The 9,537-nt window shown below is 43.5% G+C and overlaps 1 protein-coding gene across 1 annotated transcript; it reads left to right on the forward strand.

Moving 5' to 3' along the window:
• The first annotated feature begins 1,151 nt into the window (after positions 1-1,151).
• Positions 1,152-4,703, forward strand: LOC101276941 (signal peptidase complex catalytic subunit SEC11A-like). Its single transcript, XM_049711009.1, has one exon. It carries the CDS (start codon positions 1,405-1,407, stop codon positions 1,909-1,911), a length of 507 nt encoding a protein of 168 aa, XP_049566966.1. The 5' UTR covers positions 1,152-1,404; the 3' UTR covers positions 1,912-4,703.
• The last annotated feature ends 4,834 nt before the right edge of the window (positions 4,704-9,537 follow it).

Below are 9,537 nucleotides of genomic sequence, written 5' to 3' on the forward strand. Positions count from 1 at the left end.
GTCCATGGGAAAATCTTGTTCACTGGGTTCCTCCTCTCCGCTTCTGCTTCATCTTCCATGCAGCTGCCACCTTAAGGTTTCTAAAGCATATATCTTCTGATGTCATTCCCCTGCTGACACCTTCAATGGTTCCTAGCAAACTTCTAAGCCTGTCATTCAAGATTCTCCAAAATAGTTCTAGTTTTAGTTCCCACTCCCTCCCTTCATGCCACACCATCATACCACACTTCTTACACCTGGTCTTCTCCCAGGCGGTATCCTCTACCCTTGAAGCCTTTATTGTTCTCTTCCTCACCCTCACCCCTCCTATCACTGTCTATCAAAACCCTGCCCCTCCCTCCAGCCCGACCTCAAAGGCTATCTTACTTTCTAAAGCCTTTCCTGATTCCCCCAAATGGCATTAACTCTTCCCAACTCTTCTCTCTATGGGCTGCCGTCATCGCCAAGTTGTATTCCCTTGAGGACAGCAGCTGCGCCTGGATGCTTACACTCAGATCCCCATGACACCGAGCCTCGGCTGGCACGTTTCAGAGTGGCCATTAAGAAGGGAGAATTGGGAGGAACGCGGAAGGAAGTGGGCATTCACACAAGGAGGGGCAGAGGGGAGCGTGCAGGAGCACAGGGGGTCTGATCACAGTGCTGAAAGCTGACGGCTCAGCTACATCTGCTTTTTGAACTTCCATCTTCCATCATGAGGTCACTGCAGCTGCCACAATTCACTCCTCTTCCCCCCCCTTCTTCCTTCTCTCCCTTCCTTCCTTTCTTTCTTTTAGAACATTCATTCTCAAAGAAAGGAGCAGTGATATTACTACCAAGGAGATAAAAATTAATTCTTTGAATATGAAAAAAAACCTTTAGCTATTACAATGGTGCGTGGCCCTCCAAAGTGCCACCCTACCCAGAGAAATCTTATTAATTTCTCTCGTTAGGGATAATTTACATTTTAATTTATGTTTTCTCTTTGCGGGGGGATGGGGTGGTGGCAATAATTTTATTTAAAGGTTGAGAAGCATTGTATTAGACGTATTAGAAACACTGTATAAGGTGAGGGGTATAAGCATGATGGGCCTACACACACATATGTTTTTAAAACCCATGGAAAATTTTTTAAAGGCTCAATTCTTTCATTTGTAAATAATTAGAGAAAATATAAAGTATTGCCACTTTGGTTGTGATTCACTCACATACTGCTTTCTCTGTTTTGTCAATAAGAAAAATGAGGCGCAGAGAAATGAGTGTATTCATTCATCAAGATCTCAGTGGAGGAGGGTCCTGTCTAGTGTGAGCCCGGCCCGTGTGCCAGCCATTCCTCCCGCGGGTCACATCTCGCCCTCTCTTCTGACCGTGTCCCCTCGCCGGCCCCGCCATGGTATTTCTCGATTTTTTGATGATGATGTGCAGCGGATGAACAAGCGGCAGCTCTATTATCAAGTCCTAAATTTTGGAAAGACTGTCTCCTCAGCACCAGTGCCCTGGAAGGGGTTAACGGTTATAACTGGAAGGGAAAGTCCAGTTGCCGTGGTGCTCGGCGGCAGCACGGAACGTGCATTTCACAGAGGAGATTTTCTCTTTCTAGCAAGTCGAGTTGAAGATCATCCCGTAGGAGTGGAAGAAATTGTTGTTTTTAGGATAGAAGGAAGAGAGGTTCCTACAGTTCACCGAGTCTTGAAGATTCATGAAAAGCAAAATGGACCTGTGAAGTTTCTGACCAAAGGAGGTAACACTGTGGTTGATGCCCGAGGCCTGTATAGACAAGGACGACATTGGCTAGAGAAGAACGATGTTGTGAGGACAGCGAGGGGATTTGTTCCTTACACTGGGGTTGGGACCATCCTCGTGAGTGACTATCCTAAGTTTCAGTGTGCTGTACTCTTCTTGCTGGGTTTATTTGTGCTGGTCCATCGTGAGTAAGAAGTCTGCCTTGCTGTTCCTGGAAGACGCTGTACTTTTTATTCCTGAATGTTTGGAGCAGATATCGATCTGTGGTTGGTGGAATGGAGAACACATGTTGGTGCTTCTTGGTAGCCCTGGTTTGCATTAAGTTTATGTTTCCACGCCAGAGTACGTGTGGGCGGGTGCATGTGCACCACAGTGTGCACTCGAGGGGACTTTCAATCACAGAATTCCATATGTTGTCATTGTCACACTTTCGCATTTTTGTACATCAGTGAATTTTTTCTATTAAAAAGTTGAGCCAAAAAAAAAAAGATCTCAGTGGAGTGCCTATAAATTCATAGGGTTTTCAAGGTTTAAGAGAACTAACTTGCGTAAAGTATTGATACTTAGGAGCAAGACACATGCTAGGCATCAGTAATATAGCCACTAGCATCAGCATCATTATTATTGTTTTTACTACATTCCAGGCTCTGAACTGAGGCGCTGGGAATAAGATGATGGTGGGGAAACAGACATAGTCTCCACCCTAATGTAGCTCACACTCTAGTGGGTGAGACAGAAAATCACCAAAGGATGTATAATTGCAAACTGCGGTGAGTGCAGGGGGAGCCGTGAGAACATATAACAGGAGGGACTGATTTAGTGGGGGGAGGAGGAATGAGGAAGGCTCCCGAGTGCAATGATAATGAACTGGGATCTGAAGAATGAGTTAAGTGGGTGAATGAGGATGTGAAAAGCACTCCCCTGGGAAGGACCAAAGTATATGGAGGCTTCTGCGAGGAGGGGAGCGTGGAGCGTTTGAAAGACAGAAACACCAGCGTGCCTGGAGCCTAGAAAGCAAGGCAGAAAGCGAGTCGGGATGAGTCTGCAGAGGCCTAGACCATGATAGGAGGTTTAGTTTTATCCGAAGATAAATGGAAGCTGTTGAAGGGTTTTAAGTCAAGGATTGATGTGCTATGACTTAGGTTGTTGTGGAGAAAATGGATTGGGAGAGGATGAATGGAGGGGGAGTGATCATTTAAGAGTTCTTGCAATAGTTCAGGTCTAAAGTGATAGCAGTGAAGATGGAAACAGGTATACAAATTTGAAGATACTTAGAAGGCAGAACCAGTAAGAATGGATTACATGTGGAGGGTGAGTGAGAGGGAGGGGTCTGGCTTAGGGAACTGCATGGACTGTGGTAACATGTCTGAGGCCACTAGTTAGTAAACAGCAGAGCCAGGCCTATAATCTAAGGCTTAGATCAATGTCCTAAAACATCGTAGCTGGTTCCCAGTGGCTGGGCTTCATTTACTTCTGCCCAAGTTCCTGTTGAAACATTGTACTCTGGGATACGAACCTCATAGAAAAGGTCTTCCGAAGTTGGAAGCATCTAACAACCTCGGATTGGATTTAGGGAAAGTGAATTAAAATTCCTGTAGCATGGGCAGGCCACTCAATATTGCTGAGCTGGCATCCTCATTCTGTTAAATACAGACGGTTAAAATACCCACTTCAAAAGGTAGTTCTGAGGTAGGGGTTAGAAGCAGTAGCGTCAGTCTACAATGGACACATCTGAACTTGGACCCTGGGCACCACGCTCCATCTTGCTCCTCAAGTCACAGCTGTGTCTTTTTCTTTGTAGGTTGTTCCTGTGACATGTGGGCCAAGAGGAACTTTGGGCTGGGTGTCTTTTTGTTCTGGTGTCCCAGGTGAAGTCAGCTGCATTTTCCTGCATGTTAAAGGCTTAGGAAATCTATCCCTCACCATCACCAGGTGGGCCACCAGAGTGTTCTCTGTGGTTGAGGTCTGAAATCAAAATGGTAAGTTAAGGGCCTAAGGCAGATGGTCTCGAAGTTTATAGTGCATAAAAGTCACCTTCACCTGTGATGGCTTTTTAAAATATAGATTCCTGGGTCCCACCACCCTAGCTATTCTAATTCAGAAAGCCAGGATGAAGCTGAGGAATCTGTATTTTCATAAGCTCCCAAGGGTGAATCTAAGCCTGGAAAGTTGTCCATTTGGTTGCGATTCTTTGAGGGAAGAAACTCTGTCAGCTTCACTAACCCAGGGCCCAGTGGGGTACTAAATAAACATTTGAGTTCAATTGAATAAACACTGAATTTTGTCAAATTGAATTACTGTGTTGTGGCCTTATTTTCCTTCCCATCGATCCCAAGTCAATTGCTGAGGAATCTGCTAAGATTTTAGGAACGATAAAGTTTAGAGAGAGGAGTGAGGTTCAGGAAAATGTGTGTGTGTGATATGAGGAGTTATAGCAACCCGCAAGTTACTACCAAGCAGGTTAAAAGGATGTGGGATTCTCATTGTTAAGGACCTGCTGCTGCTGGGACTCCATTTCATTCACCCAATATTTTTGTGAAGCTATATAATTAAAAGTAAATTAAGTCAGCCCCAGGCTGAACAAGGCACATTATCTCACCCCAAGGCATCCTCCCTGGAGCCAGGTGGCTAAATTCCAGGGGGCCCCTGTGCCCTGAAGGCAGCTGCTTGAGGGCTGTCCAGCTTCTTCTTGACCACGTAGGGTTTCATTCCCTTCCCTATGCCATCTCTTCCACAGCAGCCCATCCATACATTCCCCCCGCCCCCTGCCCTGTCAGTATTGAAATCTTTTATTGCTTGTGAGAATGAAATATTCCAAGACCTGGAGCAGAACATCCCTCCAAGCTTGCTCTTACTATCCCCACACACGTGGCCCCTGACCAGCTTTCCTGTATAAACTCATGTCCTGATACATATTTGAAAAGCAAAACTTAAATCATACACTTGGTAGACATATGATTTTAAAATACCATGAACAAGAGGATGTACTTGAGAGGACAAGGAAAACAATTCTAAGTAACTTATCTTTTACCTTTATCCCAAACAAGCTACCCACTAATGTTGCTTCTCATCACTTACTCCTTTATTCCCACAATCACTGTTCCACTTCTTTCTTCCAGACTGGTTCATGCTTTCTGAAGGAACCTGATTTTGCCTGTGACCTTTGATTGATCATGGGGTCAATGGTGGGTTATAGAAGGCCACCAGATGGACTGGAAGAAACTGAGAGCAGAAAGAACCACGTTTGAATCCTGGATCCTTTACGTGAGTGACTATGGATGAAATCTTCCACTTTAATAAATACCTGTGTTATGCTCCATGCTTTCCAGATGTGGAATGAACATTAGGGCAGAGAGAAGAGTTTAGAACTGAGTCTGTGACTCAGAGGGGGCTGGAGGCCTGTCTTTTTATTAGGGGAGACGCTATGAGCAGGAGGTAGGCTTGCTGGCTTAAAGGAGTTGTTTGCTAAGGTTTATTTTAGCATCAGAATTCCTGCTCTCCCTTTAAAAAAAATTTGTGTTTAAATAAATGTGTTTGTTAGTTTTTCTCCATTGTATTCTGAAACTTTAGAACATACCCCATTGTACATCTGAAAACTCTTTCTAGAGACATTTGTTGGGTGGGCAACTCACACACTCACACATATGTGGAAAGCCATTGCATACAGTTTACAGAGCAAGTTAACTGAAGGTGCACCAATGGTAACAATCTTTCCTAATATGATGCTTCCCCTGGCATATGAGAGAGACTTGGCTCCCCAAACTGAAAGTCACTCAGCAGAAATCTCCTGTTTTTCTAAATTGTGGTCAGTCTCTGGATGAATATAAAGCAGTTCTAAGATGCCATAGAGAGAAGTAAGAACAAGTTCATTTCCACTGACAACTTTTCTTGGAAGTACAGTCCACTTCCATCTCCTCCCCACCCCCAAATTTCCCTGTCTGAATCCAGCCCACGCTCAGAAAACGCCCTCTCCTCTGTAATGTACTTTAGAACATGAGTGCTTTAGGAAAGGAATGACCAATATCCCAAAGGTCCAGAGGTTCTATTTGCCAGAGAGGTTGGATTGAAGAACATTCTGGGCTCCACCCAACCCCACATGAGTAAGAAATGCAGTCTCATATAGGACAAAGGGAAGGCATCTTATCATATAGGATTTTACTGACTAGGAGTAAACTAACGATTTAACCCAGAGAGGGTGACCTGAGGAAAGAAACTACTACTCTATCAACCTGTAAGCCCCATTTCTAACATTCCAGCGCCAGCTATACTATCCAAACAACCAGATTCCTAAGAGCACTTGTTTGGCCTATAACATGAGTCATTTATTGAGAACCACTCTTGCCTTATGCTACGTTAGGCACAAAGAATTGTATCACCGTAGAATTGTATCAAGGTCTGGGACATAGTAACCATTTAAAAGTGGTATTGTTGTTGTTGTTATTGTTGTTGTTGTTAGTTGTTGTTCCTGGGCAAGTTTTCTGCCACGTACCAGTAGTGTTGACATTATTGATTATTGACTTTTTAGACCTTGCTTGTATTAGGTTCTCCTCCTACTTCTTTTTTTTTTTTTCTTTCTTTTTTTTTTTTTTGCGGTACGCAGGCCTCTCACTGCTGCGGCCTCTCCCGTTGCGGAGCACAGGCTCCGGACGCGCAGGCTCAGCGGCCATGGCTCACGGGCCCAGCCGCTCCGCGGCACGTGGGATCTTCCCAGACCGGGGCACGAACCCATGTCCCCTGCATCGGCAGGCGGACTCCCAACCACTGCGCCACCAGGGAAGCCCTCCTCCTACTTCTTGATCCAGGACTCCTTTCATTTGTTTTTATAATAGATATATATCTTTATCTATCTATCTATCTATCTATCTGACATCTCCCACATATTATTCCATTCTTTTCTCTCTGATTTTACTATGATGTAGTCTGGATTAGAGCAAAAGCTTCTTTAATCTCTCTCCCTCTAGTCCGTGAGCCCATAGAGGGCAGGGGCCAAGGATTACATCTTTCATATACCAAGTCTGATAGGAATTCCATAAATATTTTTTGAGGGCACATATGACCAATGAATTGATAAATGACTGAATAAACTAGCATGTTAGCCTTTCCACCACTAGTCTTTCTGTTTCTGGCTAGTCAGGCCCACTGCAAGCATACTGTCTTCTGAAAATTCCATCTTCATCTCGTTACTCCCTTGCTCAAAAATATAAGTGGCTCTCCACTATCCTTTCAGCCAGATTTGAAGCCGTTGCCACCCTGTTACCTTGCTCGATCTGATGTGCTGTCCCATGCCCTCTCCTACTCCTGTGTGCTTAAATCCAAGCGTCTGGCAGGTTGGGCTCCTCTCAGGCACTGGATCTCTGTATAGTCATTCTTTCCAGATCCTTGCTCATGACTTGGCCACCTTTCTCTTTGAATATCCAAACCTGACCCATCATTTAATGCCCACATCCTAGACCTTAGCGACAATTCAGCCCATAGAGACAGAGCCCCTACTCAGAACTTCCCATACCCACATGGTTTCTGCTTGGCTCCTTGCCGAATGCTACCCTGTATTACTATCTGACGCTCAATTTATAAGGTCCTGAGAGTAGGAGCCAGGCCTTATGCTTCTTTGGATCTGGACCATTTTTAGGGAATCTTGTCAAAGTGAACTCAGTGCAACATGAATTTTACAGAAGAGGATTCTCTGAAGTATAAAGCTGAGCTTGGTCCTTCTTGTTTCCATCTAACCACTAAGTTTACTCCTTTAGATATAGAGTGGATCAGTCAGTTCTTTGGGTCCCCAGTGTATATTGTATAACATGTATGTCCTAATAATGGTGACAAAATGGTAGCTAACATGTGTGAGTACACATATGTGTGAGTAACATATGTGTGCATATTTCAGTACTTAATACTCTCTGTGCAAGGCCCTGTGCCCAGTATCTTAATATTTTAATTTAATCATCAAATTCCTATGAAATAAGTTCTATTACCCTACTTTACAGATGAGGAAACAAATCAGAGCTTCAAATATCATCAAGCCCTGACTCAGTTTCATGCCCAGCGCTAGATTCTGGGGATGCAGGTATCAATCACGCACAGTCTCTACTCTCAAAGGGTTTAGAGACTAGGAGAAAAGAGGAAACGAATAATTATGTTTCAGTTCAATAAGTGCGGTATCTGAACTAGTATAAGCCTTTCCTCTGTCAGATGAAGGTGGTGACCAACCCTCTCCGATGTCCAAACAATGCCTTAAATTTCTTAATATCAGCATTTAACTTCTGCAGTCTTCCTCCTAATAACTTATACTCCCAGTTTAGTCATGAGAAGACATCAGTAAATTCCAAAAGAAGGATATTCTAGAATATACTTGAGCAGCACTCCTCTAAATTATCAAGGTCATCAAAAACAAGGAAAGCCTGTGGGATTGTCACAGTCAAGAGGAACTAAGGAGACATAACAACTAAAGGTGATGTGGTATCTCGGTTGGGGTCCTGGGGCAGAAGAAGGATATTATATAAAACCTAAGGAAATTTGAATAAAACATGGACTCTAGTTAATAATTATGTGCCAATATTAGTTTATTAGTTGTAACAAATATACCATACTAATAAAAGATGTTACTAATGGAAACTGACTATGGGGTATAAGGGAACTCTCTGTACTATCGTCTCATTTTTTTTTTTTTTTGTAAATCTAAAACTGTTCTAAAATATAAAGTCTACTAAAAAATAATAATGTTAACCCTTCAAATAAAGGTTGTGAGTGACTGTCAGGATAATGAGTCTAGGAAGGCAAGGAATCTGAGCAAAGGAGTCCATTTATGGTGGGAGGTAAAGAGGGGAAGATGGTGAGTTTGGTTTTGGAGCTATTGCCTCGGAGAGTCTGGCGGGAAGCCCAGGTGCCCAAGAGGCAGCTGAAGAGCTTGACTTGGAGTCTAGGGGAGTGGAAGAGGAAGCCCTGGGCTGAAGACACACACTTGGGAGTCATCATGCACACAGGTGAGAGTTGAAGCATTTGATATTCTAAACACCATTCTGGAGATCAGTAGCCCACGAGTCTGTTATTCCTGTGTGACGGATGAGCCAGAGGAGGCTGGGGGAGAGCCAGTTTGGTTATAACTACAGAGCGGCTGGAGCTTTCATCCTCAGGGGGAGCCAAAGCAGCCTAGTGGGCACAGATGCTGTGTTTTCCTTATTCCGGAAGGCAGTTTCCCGAGATAAACTCTGGATATGATCATTATATTGGTAAGTTGATCTAGCCTCAACTGCATAGACAGGGATCCCACAACACAATGCTTCCACGTTATTGAATACATTGGTTTTTCTTTTAAAAAAAAAAAAAGGAAAATTTTAATTCTTCCATTGCACGTTCAGGGTAATTATCTTAGTTGAAACTACTTTGATAACCATCTTTCTTGAGGACACAGCACCTCAGTAGTTTTAAAACCTAAGTTAATTAGATATCTGATGTTAACAAAAGCTTCCATTAAAAAAAAAAAAATCCTCAAGAGCTGCACCCCCCAGACTCTTGCTACAGCAGAAGAGTCTATGCTAAGTACAGTTTTTATCATCAAACTGGCACTTTTGTGTAGTTAATCATAGTTGTCTGCAGGCTCTGGGATGGAGAAGGTACACCCCCCAACTCTTACCCCCAAGGATGAAAGACTCGTCACTATGGTAAAATCCTTGTTTTTCACATGACAATCCTAGCGAGCTGGGTCTTACATACACTAAGATATTAACTTTGCTTATTGTCTAGTTTGTAGGGAAAGGATATTTCTTGGAAATTTAAGGGGGGATAGTCTTAGTTAACTCTAAGATAAGTATCCCAATGAGC

Source organism: Orcinus orca, chromosome 6 (assembly GCF_937001465.1).
Source record: "Orcinus orca chromosome 6, mOrcOrc1.1, whole genome shotgun sequence".
Classification (NCBI taxonomy): Eukaryota; Metazoa; Chordata; class Mammalia; order Artiodactyla; family Delphinidae; genus Orcinus; species Orcinus orca.